Source organism: Trachypithecus francoisi, unplaced genomic scaffold, assembly GCF_009764315.1.
Source record: "Trachypithecus francoisi isolate TF-2019V2 unplaced genomic scaffold, Tfra_2.0 Lachesis_group12, whole genome shotgun sequence".
NCBI lineage: Eukaryota > Metazoa > Chordata > Mammalia > Primates > Cercopithecidae > Trachypithecus > Trachypithecus francoisi.
The window spans coordinates 113,423,579-113,438,368 of record NW_022681457.1 but is presented as its reverse complement, the minus strand read 5'-3'; the positions used below and the strand labels follow the sequence as shown (position 1 = coordinate 113,438,368).

The 14,790-nt window shown below is 54.9% G+C and overlaps 1 protein-coding gene across 1 annotated transcript; it reads right to left on the bottom strand.

Annotated features, from left to right (window-relative positions):
• Window positions 1–9,442: 9,442 nt before the first annotated feature.
• On the bottom strand, window positions 9,443–14,790 carry SRM (spermidine synthase). The gene is made up of 8 exons (XM_033228397.1): window positions 14,501–14,790; window positions 13,950–14,070; window positions 13,526–13,618; window positions 11,509–11,662; window positions 10,893–10,976; window positions 10,659–10,804; window positions 9,834–9,956; window positions 9,443–9,757 (listed from the first exon to the last, which is right to left on the bottom strand). The coding sequence occupies exons 1-8, from the start codon at window positions 14,665–14,667 to the stop codon at window positions 9,737–9,739; spliced, it is 909 nt and encodes a 302-aa protein (XP_033084288.1). The 5' UTR covers window positions 14,668–14,790; the 3' UTR covers window positions 9,443–9,736.

Genomic DNA, 14,790 nt, shown 5'->3' with positions numbered 1-14,790 from the left:
GCTTCAGCCTCCTGAGTAGCTGGGACTACAGGCATCCGCCACCTCGCCCGGCTAGTTTTTTGTATTTTTTAGTAGAGATGGGGTTTCACCGGGTTAGCCAGGATGGTCTCGATCTCCTGACCTCGTGATCCGCCCGTCTCGGCCTCTTAAAGTGTTGGGATTACAGGCTTGAGCCACCGAGCCTGGCCAGTGTTTTCTTTTCTTAGAGACGGGGTCCCACTGTGTCACCCAGGCTGGAGTGCAGTGGTGTGATCTCACAGTTCACAGCAGCTTCGACCTCCTTGGCTCTAGCAATCCTCCTGCCATCAGCCTCCCAGGTAGTTGGGACCACAGGCACACGTCACCATGTCCAGCTAATTTTTTTATCTTATTTTATTTTTTATGAGACAGAGTCTCATTCTGTCACCCAGGCTGGAGTGCAGTGGCACAATCTTGGCTCACTGCAACCTCCGCCTCCTGGGTTCAAGTGATTCTCCTGCCTCAGCCTCCTGAGTGGCTGGGACTACAGGCGTGCACCACTACCCCTGGCTAAGTTTTGTATTATTATTATTATTTTTTAGATGGAGTCCTGCTCTGTTGCCCAGGCTGGAGTACAGTGGCACAATCTCGGCTCACTGCAAGCTCCACCTCCCGGGTTCATGCCATTCTCCTGCCTCAGCCTCCCTAGTTGCTGGGACTACAGGTGCCCGCCACCACGCCTAGCTAATTTGTTGTATTTTTTTTTTTTTTTTTTTTTTGAGGCGGAGTCTTGCTCTGTCGCCCGGACTGGAGTGCAGTGGCCGGATCTCAGCTCACTGCAAGCTCCGCCTCCCGGGTTCCCGCCATTCTCCTGCCTCAGCCTCCCGAGTAGCTGGGACTACAGGCGCCCGCCGCCTCGCCCGGCTAGTTTTTGTATTTTTAGTAGAGACGGGGTTTCACCGTGTTCGCCAGGATGGTCTCGATCTCCTGACCTCGTGATCCGCCCGTCTCAGCCTCCCAAAGTGCTGGGATTACAGGCTTGAGCCACCGCGCCCGGCTAATTTGTTGTATTTTTAATAGAGATGGGGTTTCACCATGTTAGCCAGGATGGTCTCGATATCTCCCGACCTTGTGATTCACCTGCCTCGGCCTCCCAAAGTGCTGGGACCACAGGCGTGAGCCACTGTGCCTGGCCTAAGTTTTGTATTTTTAGTGCAGACAGGTTTCACCATGTTGGCCAGGCTGACCTTGAACTCCTGATCTCAAGTGATCTGCCCACCTTGGCCTCCCAAAGTGCTGGGATTACAGGCATGAGCCACCACACCCAACTTTCATGTTTTTATTTTTTTGTAGAGAGGTCTTACTGTTGAAATGGGAAGTTTTGCTGTTGCTCAGGCTGGCCAATTTCTTTCTTTCTTTTTTTTTTTGGTGACAGAGTTTTGCTCTGTTGCCCAGACTGGAGCGCAATGGCACCATCTCGGCTCATGGCAACCTCCGTCCCCCCGGGTTCAAGCGATTCTCCTGCCTCAGCCTCCCAAGTAGCTGGGATTACAGGCAAGCACCACCATGCCTGGCTAATTTTGTATTTTTAGTAGAGATGGGGGTTTCTCCATGTTGGTCAGGCTGGTCTCGAACTTCCGCCCTCAGGTGATCTGCCTGCCTCGGCCTCCCAGAGTGCTGGGATTACAGGTGTGAGCCACCGTGCCCAACCTCAGGCTGGCTAATTTCTTAAACCCTGCTGGAAGGACCTGGTGCCACCAATTCCTGATTGCACTGCAGGCTTAGAAGTTGCTTTTGGCCAGGCTTAGTGGCTCATGCCAGTAATCTCAGCACTTTGGGAGGCCAAGGTACCCAGGTGGATCCCGAGGTTGGGAGTTTGAGACCAGCCTGACCAACATGGTAAAATCCCGTCTCTACTAAAAATATAAAAATCGGCCGGGCGCGGTGGCTCAAGCCTGTAATCCCAGCACTTTGGGAGGCCGAGACGGGCGGATCACGAGGTCAGGAGATCGAGACCATCCTGGCTAACACGGTGAAACCCCGTCTCTACTAAAAATACAAAAAACTAGCCGGGCGACGTGGCGGGCGCCTGTAGTCCCAGCTACTCGGGAGGCTGAGGCAGGAGAATGGCGTAAACCCGGGAGGCGGAGCTTGCAGTGAGCTGAGATCTGGCCACTGCACTCCAGCCTGGGCGACAGAGCGAGACTCCGCCTCAAAAAAAAAAAAAAAAAAAAAAAAAAAAAAAAATTAAAAATCATCTGGGTGTGGCAGCGCGCACTTATAATCCCAGCTACTCAGGAGGCTGAGGCAGGAGAATTGCTTGAGCCCGGGAGGCAGAGGTTGCCGTGATCCGAGATCGCACCACTGCACTCCAGCCTGGATGACAGAGTGAGACTCCATTTCAAAAAAAATAAATAAATAAGTTGCTTTCCAGTTATTTCACACCTGTTTATCTGTTCTTCCAGCTTCCAGAACATTGAGGCTGCTGCTTCCTCTTCCACACTCTATCCTCATGGATTCATGTCTTTCCTTTTTTGAATCCCCTTTGTTTTTGTTTTTGTTTTTTGTAGCGATGGTGGGGCGGGTCTCCCTGTATTGCCCAGGCTGGTCTCGAACTCCTGAGCCAAAGCGATCCACCCGCCTCAGCCTCACAAAGTGCTGGGATTACAGGTGTGAGCCACCAAACCTCCGTCTCCCAGATTCAAGCAATTCTTCTGCCTTAGCCTCCCGAGTAGCTGGGATTATAGGCATGCGCCACCATGCCCGGCTAATTTTGTATTTTTAGTAGAGATAGGGGTTTTCTATGTTGGTCAGGCTGGTCTCAAACTCCCAACCTCAGGTGATCCATCTGCCTCAGCCTCCCAAAGTGCTGGGATTACAGGTGTAAGCCACCATGCCTAGCCTATTTTCTTTTAGAGACTGGGACTCTGGCTGGGTGTAGTGACTCCTGCCTGTAATCCCAGGAGGCTGGGAGGCTGATGCAGGTGGGTTGCCTGAGACCAGGAGTTCAAGACCAGCCTGGGCAACATAGCAAGACCTTGTCTCTAAAAAAAATTTTTTTTTTAATTAGCCAGGCACGGTGGCATGCACCTTTAGTCCCAGCTACTCGGCAGGCTGAGGTGGGAGGATCGCTTGAACCCAGGAGGTCTCAAGGTTGCAGAGAGCCATGTTCATGCCATTGAACTCCAGCCTGGGTGACAGAGTAAGATTTTGTCTCAAAAAATACATACATAGTAATAATAATAATGCAAGAAAATTTCCCAGAACTGAAGAATGTGATACTGATCGAAAGTGTGCCCCAAGTGCCCAGAAAAGGAGATAAAAATATTAATATACCTTTACATATATTTAAAAACACTGGAGAGAAGAATTATGTTCTACAAACAAAGAGAAAGAGAAAAATCAAGCAGCAAATCGCATTCCAAAGATCAGAAAAAAGAATTATTTTGCAGTTCAACCTCATCTCTACTAAAAATACAAAAATTAGCCGGGCGTGGTGGTGCATGCCTGTAATCCCAGCTACCTGGAAGGCTGAGGCAGGAGAATCTCTTGAATGTGGGAGGCTGCAATGAGCCGAGATCGCACCACTGCACTCCAGCCTGGGACAGGGTGAGCCTCCGTCTCAAAAAAAAAAAAAAAAAAAATAGAGTCTCGCTCTGTCCCAGGCTGGAGTGCAGTGGTTCGATCTCAGCTCATTGCAGCGTCCACCTCCTGGGTTCAAGCGATTCTCCTGCCTCAGCCTCCCGGGTAGCTGGGATTACAGGCATGTGTCAACATGCCCGGCTAATTTTTGTATTTTTAGTAGAGACGGGGTTTCACCATGTTGGCCAGGCTGGTCTTGAACTCCTGACCTTGTGATCCGCCAGCCTCAGCCTCCTAAAGTGTTGGGATTGCAGGTGTGAACCACTGTGCCCAGCCACGACTCCGTCTTAAAAAAAGAAAAGAAAAAGAAAGAAAGAAACTACACCTGTCTTGTGACTGCTCATTAATCTTACCAAGGTGGTGGTTCAGCCCCGGAACAGGGAGGAGAGTAGTTTTAGGGAGGAACTATTATTATTCTTGTTTCAAGTTGAACTCTAAATTCCTCCCGCCGTTCAGCTGGGCCTACGCCCAGGAATGAGCAGGGTCAGCTTGGAGGTCAGGAACAGGATGGGGTCAGTTATGTCATATGCAAGGGTGGTTTCAATAGGAAGACATAAGGTCCAAGAGACGCCATTCACTAAGGGACTCCACTGGGGGTGGTGAGAAGGCTCTGGACAGCTTCTCCAGAAAGGGGACAATGACAGCACACCTGTTGAGTCCGAGGAGCATTTAGAGAATTAGTGAACATTTTGGGGCTAAATTAGTGATAAATTTATTGAAAACTAAGTAACGAGAAACAAACAAAAAAAGAACCTCCAGGGAAAACAAGAAGTTGTGTAGGAGATAAAATGTTATCATAAGGCCAGATGCAGTGGCTCACACCTGTAATCCCAGCACTTTGGCTTTTTTTTTTTTTTTTTTTTGAGACATAGTTTTGCTCTTGTTGTCCAGGTTGGAGTGCAGTGGTGTGATCTCAGCTCACGGCAACCTCCGCCTCCCGGGTTCAAGTAATTCTCCTGCCTAAGCCTCCCTAGTAGCTGGGATTACAGGCGTGCACCACCACATCTAGCTAATTTTGTATTTATAGTAGAGACGGGGTTTCTCCATGTTGGTCAGGCTGGTCTCAAACTCTCAACACTGTGCCCAGCCTTAATCCTAGCACTTTAGGAGGCTGAGTCGGGTGGATCACTTGAGGTCAGGAGTTTGAGACCAGTATGGCTAATATGGTGAAATCTCGACTCTACTAAAAATACAAAAATTAGCTGGACGTGGAGGCATGTGCCTGTAATCCCAGCTACTCCACCTCCTGGGTTCAAGCAATTCTCTTGCCTCAGCCTCCCGAGTAGCTGGGATTACAGGCACCCGCCACCACACCCAGCTAATGTTTGTATTTTTAGCAGAGATCAGGTTTCACCATATTGGCCAGGCTGGTCTTGAACTCCTGACCTCAGGTGATCTGCCCGCCTCAGCCTCCCAAAGTGTTGTGATTACAGTCGCGAGCCACCGTGCCCTGACTAGCTCAAGCAATTCTTAAAGAAAAGCCTGGTCGGGCACGGTGCTACCTGACTTTCAGTTACATGGAGGTGGGCCAGAGTGCAGCCTGATCAATGCTAAATTATGACTCTATTTCTGTCCAGTTATTCTTTTATTTTCTTTTGCTTTTTCCTTTTATTTTCTTTAACTGTTTTTTCATTATTATTATTATTTCTTTTTTTTGAGACGGAGTCTTGCTCTGTCGCCCGGGCTGGAGTGCAGTGGCCGGATCTCAGCTCACTGCAAGCTCCGCCTCCCGGGTTTACGCCATTCTCCTGCCTCAGCCTCCCGAGTAGCGGGAGGCGCCCGCCACCTCTCCCGGCTAGTTTTTTGTATTTTTTTTAGTAGAGACGGGGTTTCACCGTGTAGACCAGGATGGTCTCGATCTCCTGACCTCATGATCCACCCGTCTCGGCCTCCCAAAGTGCTGGGATTACAGCCTTCAGCCACCGCGCCGGCCATTATTATTATTTCTAAGACAGAGTCTGGCTCTGCCGCCCAGGCTGGAGTGCAGTGGTGCGATCTCGGCTCACTGTAACTGTAGTCGCCCAAGGGGTTCACCTTGCCGGCTGCCTAGACAGAGCTGATTCATGGAGACCGGGGAATCGCAATAGAGAAAGAGTCATTCACATAGAACTGGCTGTGCTGGAGACCAGAATTTTACTGCTACTCAAATCAGTCTCCCCGAGCATTTGGGGAGCAGAGTTTTTTTTTTTTTTTTTTTTTTTTTTTTTTGAGACGGAGTCTCGCTCTGTCGCCCAGGCTGGAGTGCAGTGGCCGGATCTCAGCTCATTGCAAGCTCCGCCTCCCGGGTTTTACGCCATTCTCCTGCCTCAGCCTCCGGAGTAGCTGGGACTACAGGCGCCCGCCACCTTGCCTGGCTAGGTTTTTTTATTTTTATTTTTAGTAGAGACGGGGTTTCACCGTGTTAGGCAGGATGGTCTCGATCTCCTGACCTCGTGATCCGCCCGTCTAGGCCTCCCAAAGTGCTGGGATTACAGGGAGCAGAGTTTTTAAGGATAACTTGGTGAGTGGGGGAAGCCGGTGAGCCAGGAGTGCTGTTGGTCAGGGATGAAATCACAGAGAGTCAGAGCTGTCTTGCACTGAGTCCGTTTCTGGGTCGGGGTCACAGGATCAGATGAGCCAGTTTATCCATCTGGGTGGGGCCATGAAGTGCAGGGTCTGCAAAATATCTCAAGGACTGATTTTAGGAGCAGTTTAGGGAGGGTTGGAATCTTGTAGCCTCCAGCTGCATGACTCTAAACCATAATTTCTAATCTTGTGGCTAATGTTAATCCTACAAAGACAATCTAGTCCCCAGGCAAGAACATCTGCTTTGAGAAAGGGCTGTGACCGTCTTTGTTTAAACTATAAACTAAGTTTCTCCCAAAGTTAGTTCAGCCTACACCCAAGAATGAACAAGGACAGCCTGGCGGTTAGAAGCAAGATGGAGTTGGTTAAGACAGGTCTCCTTCACTGTCTCAGTCATAATTTGGCAAAGGTAGTTTCACAACCTCTGCTTCCTGGGTTTAAGCGATTCCCCAGCCTCAGTCTCATGAGTGGCTGGCGATATCAACGCGCGCCACCACGCCCGGCTTATTTGTATTTTTAGTAGAGACGAGGTTTTGCGACGTTGGCTTCCCAACACGCCTGGCCTCAAGTGATCTGTGCACCTCGGCCTCCCAAAGTGCTGGGATTATAGGCGTGAGCCACCAAACCCGGGCTGCGCTCATTGTTCATGAATTTGTAGAGCTTCATCTCCAGACTTCTCCTGGTCCTTTCCTGGCGGTCACTGGGTGGGGTGAAAGTCCCAACCCTCTAGTCTTTAGGTCTTACCAGCCCCACCCTGAAGCTCCCTGGGGGCTCTACCCTAAATCACTGCGTTAGCATAAACTCGGGAGTTCTCTGATGGAGCATATAATGAATGACAAGACACTCCTACCGATCAGGAATTTCCAAAGGTGTTAGGGGCTCCGTGGCAGGAAGTGGGGACAAACACCAGATCAATTTCTTTTTCTACTACAGAAGATAAACACCAAAATAATTAGCTCCAAGAGGGAAAGAGGCCGCGGGAGGAGGACTGTGATTTTTCTTCTGACAAGCCACAGGGACCCATGAATCCTTAAGCCAGGGGCCTGGCTCATTTTAATAAATCAAATTTTGAAAAGTCTAGATAGGATTGATGTTATTCCCCATGCCACACTGGGCCCGTTTGTGGCCCAAAGATTTCTGGGACATTGGGGGACCTAGGTGGTGTCCTCATCAAGGCTGCTTGTTTCAGTAATTATCCTGGGCTGCATCGCACCCACCCGGTCGTGGGGCTCAGGCTTGCCCCCATCCCTGGCACATGCCCCTTTGAGGCGGGCAGGTGTGTGTATAGACTTGACTATAGGCTGGGGAGGCAGAGGATCCACGCTGCCGGCAACTTCATCTTCCTGCTGCTGCTTCCCAGATCTCCTGCTTCCCAGATGGCCCCGGCTGTTTCCGCAACCTGGTCCACCCTCCGTCCTCTCTCCTCGCCCTGATAGGTGGTCCTGATGGGCCAGTGCAGAGCGCTGGCACTGGTTGAGTGCTGTGCCCCACGTGCTTCTCACCAAAGCTTCCTAATGGATGGTGTGCTCCCCCTCTGACATCGGGGTAACAGGCAGAGGGTCTGCATGGCTGCAGGTCACAGAGCTAAGGGAAGCAGAGTTGAGATCTGGACCGACGTCTGATTCCAGAGCCCTTGGGGAAAGGCCCTCTCACCCAGGGAGTCATGGGATCGTCCCTCTAAGTGGGCAGCATTCCTGCCTGGATCCTGGCCAGGGAGTAGATGTCAGAGAGACCATCCATGCCGGGACATCCAGAGTGCCTGGCCTGAGATGCAGGAGGCCCTGGGGTGAGCAGGGTGGAGTGGCCTCAGACGGTAGCTGCTGATTGGCTGTGTGTCCTTAGGCACATCGCCTTGCCTCTCTGTGCAGCAGGAACAGTACCTTGCAGGCAGGTGGTTGTGAAGATTAGATGAGAGTGGCCGGGCGCGGTGGCTCAAGCCTGTAATCCCAGCACTTTGGGAGGCCGAGACGGGCGGATCACGAGGTCAGGAGATCGAGACCATCTTGGCTAACACGGTGAAACCCCGTCTCTACTAAAAATACAAAAACTAGCCGGGCGAGGTGGCGGGCGCCTGTAGTCCCAGCTCCTCGGGAGGCTGAGGCAGGAGAATGGCGTAAACCCGAGAGGCGGAGCTTGCAGTGAGCTGAGATCCGGCCACTGCGCTCCAGTCCGGGCGACAGAGCAAGACTCCGCCTCAAAAAAAAAAAAAAAAAAAAAAGATGAGAGTGCCTGGTCCACCCAGCGGCAGCCTGGCCTGTTAGGCTCCAGAAGTAGCCCCTGCCAACCCACCTGACCGCCAGCTGCTCCTCTCGGGCCTTCCCTGGGACTGTGAAGGCCCCGGGGCAGACGCCAGCTCCCCAGACTGATTTGAAAGGTCAGGGCGGCCTGGAATAGTTAGCCTGAGGTCAGATCTGCTGATGGGCCAAAGGTCTGAAAGGTGCTCAGTCTGGTGAACTCACGGGGTGGGGAGTGGCTGGCGGGTGGAGCCTGGAGGGCTGTGACTGGCCTGAGGCCAGAGTTTATGGCGAAACTGAATCCCCCTTATTCTGCTGGGAGTGGGGCCTCCCACCCTGATTCATCCTGTGGCCCAGCCCCTGCCCAGGGTGGGGAAAGGGACTGGCAACTCAGGCCCATGCCCATGCAAGGAGCGTTCTTTTTCTGTCCTCTTCCCACCACCGTTGCGTCCTGGAAGGCGGGAGTTCAGCACCTTGGAGAGGGGACAGCCCTTGTCCTCGCAGTCCCTGGTGCGGGCGCCCACATCTGCTTTCTCAATTTGTTCACACAGGAGGCGGGGCATGGTGGGAATTTGAACCCAAGCCTGAATAGCTCGAGTGGGGTCAGGGCACAGTCACTGGGCCAGTGTTAAGCTCCTGATGTGCTTAAAAAGGCCCAAAAAACTAGCCCTGCCACCCCTTCCTGTATTTGCCCTGGAGTACCTGGATGGGACCTGACTTACACCTGAGTGGCCTCAATTCTGAGGCGGCTCCCGGGCAGCCCCACCCTGACCTCACTCACCCCACTGCCTTGGGGGGCTGTCACCAGTGGTTGGTCTTGTGAAGGGTTTGGTAAAGGGACAGCTACGTCAGCTTCCCAGGACAGTTCTGGGTCCCACATGATGACTGCGGTGACCCTCTGTGCCCCAGGCTATCCACGAGGGCCCACCTGCAGCCCCAGGCCTGCAGCAGACCTTTGGGGATCAGACAGCAAGGCCCCTGCAGACCCTCACCCCAGAAGCACCCAATGAATGTGGCCCTGCCTGGGCCCAGCCAAGGTCAGGAGACACAGAACTCCAATCTTTGCTATAAATACACGTGTTTGGTGAGTGAGGGGCAACAGAAGGCAGAGAGATGGCGCTGTACACAGCTGGTATAGGCTTGGAGGTGGAACGCCAGAGAGACAGACACACAGACAGTCCGCCTAGCAGGGCAGGCCGGGCAGCATTCTGGGGCTTGTAACACTTGGTTGGTGGGCGAGAGCCGGGAGGAGGTCTGGCCCAGGGCTGGAGGGGCCGAGGCACCCTGCAGGCTCCAAGGTCCGAGGTCCTGGGTGGCATCCGCAGTGGTGCCTGGGCTCAGCTCACATCATTCAGGGCCTGGAGGGACACGAGGCCAGTCAGGAGGGTGCTCTGGGTCCCTGGGTCCCCCCACCCAGCCCCGCAGGCCACCCACCTTGCGGGCAAACTCGGGTAGCACGAAGGCGGCACGGTGCACGTCAGAGTTGTAGTACTTCAGCTGCATCTGTGCCACCTGCTGCTGTGTCAGCGGCTGCACCGGCTCCTGGAAGTTGGTGCTCTGGGGACCGGGACGGGGCACATCAGCGGGGGGCACTTTGCTTATTTTTTCTTGAGACAGAGTCTTGCTCTGTTGCCCACGCTGGAGTGCAGTGGTGTCATCTCGGCTCGCTGCAACATCTGCCTCCCGGGTTCAAGTGATTCTCCTGCCTCAGCCTCAGGTACATGCCACCACACCCAGCTAATTTTTTTTTTTTTTTTTTTTTGTATTTTGAGTAGAGACGGGGTTTCTCCATGTTGGTCAGGCTGGTCTTGAACTCCTGACCTCAAGTAATCTGCCCGCCTCGGTCTCCCAAAGTGCTGGGATTCCAAGCATGAGACAATGCGCCCGGCCTGGGGAGAGCTCTTTTTTTTTTTGAGACGGAGCCTTTCTGTTACCCAGGCTGGAGTGCAGTGGTGTGATCTCAGCTGACTGCAAGCTCTGCCTCCCGGGTTCACGCCATTCTCCTGCCTCAGCCACCCCAGCAGCTGGGACAACAGACAAACGCCGCCGTGTCCAGCTAATTTTTTTGTATTTTTAGTAGAGACGGGGTTTCACTGTGTTAGCCAGGATGGTCTCGATCTCCTGACCTCCTGATCCACCCGCCTCAGCCTCCCAAAGTGCTGGGATTACAGGCGTGAGCCACTGCGCCTGGCAGGGGGAGGGCTATTTATATAAGCCCACCTTCCCCCTGGCCCCCACCGCTGGGCACCCCCATCTCACCGGGTTCTTGCTGCACAGCATGAAGCCAATCTGGCCGCTGGGGTAGGTGGGGATGGTGCAGTAGGCGTAGGCCACCACGGGGAACAGGGACTGGCAGAACTGCCGCATCTCCTTGATGAGGTCCAGGTGCAGCCACTGGCACTCGCCTGGGGGCCCCAAAACATCAGCATCTGGTAAGGCCTGCCCTGCCCTGCCCCACCTGCCCCGCCCCACTGCTCCAGGCCTGTGGCTCACCCTGGCAGCAGAGGACACCATCTTCCTTGAGGGCCGTCTTCATAAGCTGGTAATAGGACTCCTTGAAGAGACTTTCGGCGGGGCCTGGGGAAGGATGGAGGGAGACACACTGAACACAGTCTGGCTGAGACCTCCAGGGCCACTGTTACCCCCCTACACAGACCCACACAGCTGTCAGGTGGCCAGAGCCAGGATCTGAGCCCAGGTCTGTGGGTGACAGGCTCCACACCTGAGTCCCATTCCTGGGGGAGTCTCATTGGCACCACAGCAGAGGAACCTCTACCCCAGGTGTTGGTCCAAGACTAGAACCTGCCCCCACTCCAATGCTGACCAGTCCAGAGCAGAGGGGAGGCTGAAGAGGACACGCGGGACTCAGTGTCCCAATGCCAGATCCCCACTCTCCTTGGGGCCCAGCTTGTGAACTCAGGGCAGTGGCCTGCGTCCTGCCTACTGTCCTGAGCCATGTTTCAGAGGGCAGGTAACAACTAGGAAGGGAAAAGTACAGCTCTAGTTCAGGGGACGGGAGGCTGCTCTATCCTCTACTCTGAAGGCCTGGGGGAGGCTGACCTCCAGGCCAGCAGCTGCCAGAAAACCCTGGGGCCCATCCGCTGCTTACCCATAGGGTCTGAGGAGTCAGTGATGATCACATCGAAGGCATCCTGATTCAGTTTCATGAACTCAAAACCGTCACCCACATGGAGGGTCAGCTTCGAGCTCGAGTAGCCAATGGCCATGCCTGGCAGGAACTTCTTGGAGACTTGGATGACATCCTGGAGGGGATGGGAGGGACCAGACTGGGCCAAGGGGCTGGGGGACCTGGAGCCAGACACAGCCACGTGGGACTCTCCAAGTGCCTCACAGGCAAGTGGCCTTGGCCAACCCCTGCCTTTTTTTTCTTTTTTTTTTTTGAGACAGGGTCTCACTCTGTGGCCTAGGCTGGAGTACAGTGGCATGGATCATGGCTCACTGCACCTTCAGCCTCCAGGGCTCAGGTGATCCTCCCACCTCAGCCTCCTGAGTAGCTGGGACTTCGAGTGTGTTCCATCATACTCGGCTACTTTTTAAATTTTTGGTAGAGATGGAGTCTCCCTATGTTGCCTCGAACTCCTAGGCTCGAGGGATCCTCCCACCTCGGCCTCCGAAAAGCGCTAGGATTACAGTTGTAAGCCTCCACAGCCGGCCCCTTTTGGGAACCTGTTTATTATGTGTAAAGCGAGAACTCTGGTACCTCTGTTTCTCCTTGAGAGCCGGCTCTTGCCTGTGGCTTGAGCTCCTCTCTCCCATCCCTACCCCCTCCTTCCAGACCAAATCACCCTGTCTGAGTGGCTTTCCTGTCCCTTCCTATTTTATTTATTTATCTATTTTTTTTCTTTTTTGAGATGGAGTCTCGCTGTGTCACCCAGGCTGGAGTGCAGTGGCACGATCTCGGCTCACTGCAAGCTCCGCCTCCCAGGTTCACGCCATTCTCCTGCCTTGGCCTCCCGAGTAGCACGGATTACAGGCGTCTGCCACCACGCCTGGCTAATTTTTTGTATTTTTAGTAGAGATGGGGTTTCACCGTGTTAGCCAGGATGGTCTCGGATCTCCTGCCCTGGTGATCCACCCACCTCAGCCTCCCAAAGTGCTGGGATTACAGGCGTGAGCCACCACAACCGGCCAATATTTATTTTTTCGAGACAGAGTCTTGCTTTGCTGCCCAGGCTGGAGTGCAGTGGCACGATCTCAGCTCACTGCAACCTCCTGCCTCAGCCTCCCAAGTAGCTGGAATTACAGGTGCACGCCACCAAGTCCCGCCAGTTTTTTTTTTTTTTTTTTTGTATTTTTAGTAGAGACCAGGGTTTCATCATGTTGGCCAGGCTGGTCTCAAACTCCTGACTTTGTGATCCGCCCACCTCAGCCTCCCAAAGTGCTGGGAGGCGTGAGCCACCGTGTCTGGCCATTTGATGTCTCCTTTAACTAGGACATCAGCTCCTAGGGGGCAGGGACTGATCTGTCTACCACTGTCCGTGTACCCGGGCAACACCTGGCACGTAACATGATTTTAGTGAGCAGCTTCTGAGCGTAAGGGGTAATATACTAATAGTTGAGCTGTCTCTGGGCCCTGCCGGGGGATGAGATTAAAAATCAGCTTAAAAATCAGCTTAGTCGACTGGGCGGGATGGCTCACGCCTGTAATCCGACTACTTTGGGAGGCCAAGGCTGGCAGATCACCTGAGGTCACGAGGTCCAAGACCAGCCTGACCAATATGGAGAAACCCCGTCTCTACTAAAAATATAAAATTAGCTGGGCATGGTAGCGCATGTCTGTAATCCCAGCTACTTGGGAGGCTGAGGTGGAAGAATTACTTAAGCCTGGGAGGTGGAGGTTGTAGTGAGCCGAGATCCTGCCACTGCACTCCAGCCTGGACAACAAGAGGGAAACTCCGTCTCAGAAAAAAAAAAAAAAAATCTGCTTAGTCTTACTAAGAACTCGCCACGCACGTGCCCTCACCACCTGCCAGGCCCTCTGCCATCTGGTTTTCCTACTGAACCCTCCCTGACCAGGTGTTTTCCAGATGGGGAAACAGGCACAGCTGGCTGGCAGGAGAACCAGGACTCAAACCCCACCCAATTGGCTCTATGCCGGCACTCACCTCGTCTATCTCACACTGGACCACAGACTCCACGGAGGGGTGCTTCACCACCTCACGCAGGACACCTCCATCTCCGCCCCCGATGATCAGCACCTGGGAGGAGGGGGCAGTAAAGGCAGGGGCCCTGGCAGAACTGGGCGCCCCCAGGCCCCAGAAGCAGACCCCCTGGTCCCTCGGATCCACGGGCCTCATCATTTTCTACCCTCGGAAAATCTTTCGTGCTGGTGTCCCCTTTCCTGGAAGTTCCTTCCAGGGCTGCCCTAGGCTTCCGAGGCCGCGTCAGTGTCGGCCCCCACCCCTCTGCGGGACTCCCTGGCCTTGCTAGCACTTCCTCTGACAACCGTGCAGGCAGCATCTGGGAAGAGTCCGGGGCACACCTGGGGCCGCCCCTCGTCCGGCACTGTTCCAGGGGACACTGGGGTACCTTTCGCGGGTTGGGGTGGCTGCAGAGAGGCAGGTTGGCGATCATCTCCTGGTAGGAGAACTCGTCCCTCTCCGTGCACTGGATGACACCGTCCAACACCAGCACGTTGCCATAGGTCTTACTGCGGGCGGAGTGACAGTCAGGGACCTGGGTTCTCTGGGGTGCGGAAAACATACCCCAAGCCGCCCTGTGTGAGGAGGGTCTCCCCACCCCGCCTAGGGGTCCCAGGGGTGGGGGGCGATGGTGACACGTGGCGAGGAACGGCGGGCGGGCCGCCGGGTGGAGGCTGGGGTGGGACCCGGGGTTTACTTGGGCTCTGACGTATCCCGAGGCTGACACGTGGAGCTGGGCGCAGACTCCGGCTCCCCCGCCCAAGAGGCCAGCCCGCAGCCCCAGTCCCAGCCCAGCGAGGCGGGGTGAGGGGTGGCGAGGGAGCCAGGGCAGGACGGGGTCCGGCCGGCTTGGGTCCCGGCGTGGAGGGGGCCGTGAGGCGGGCAGCAGGCGGCCTGGGCTGAGCCGAGGGGGCCGGCGCCCGCGGGCAGCGGCGGTACCTGCGGAAGACTAGGATGTCCTGGTAGCGCGAGCGCCGGTGGTGGAGCAGCTGCTCCACCTGCAGCGACAGGGCCTGGCCGGGCCACAGACTGCAGGTCTCGCGGAACCAGCCCTCGCGGATGGCGGCGGGGCCGGATGCAGCTGGGCCATCGGGGCCGGGCTCCATGGCGGGCAGGCGGGCGGGCGGCGCGGGGCGCGGGCCCGGGACTGCAGGCCGCGCGGAGCCGCAGCACAACGGGACCAGCTCCGCCCGCCGCCCGCGCCGCAACCTAACCCGGGCGCGGGGCGG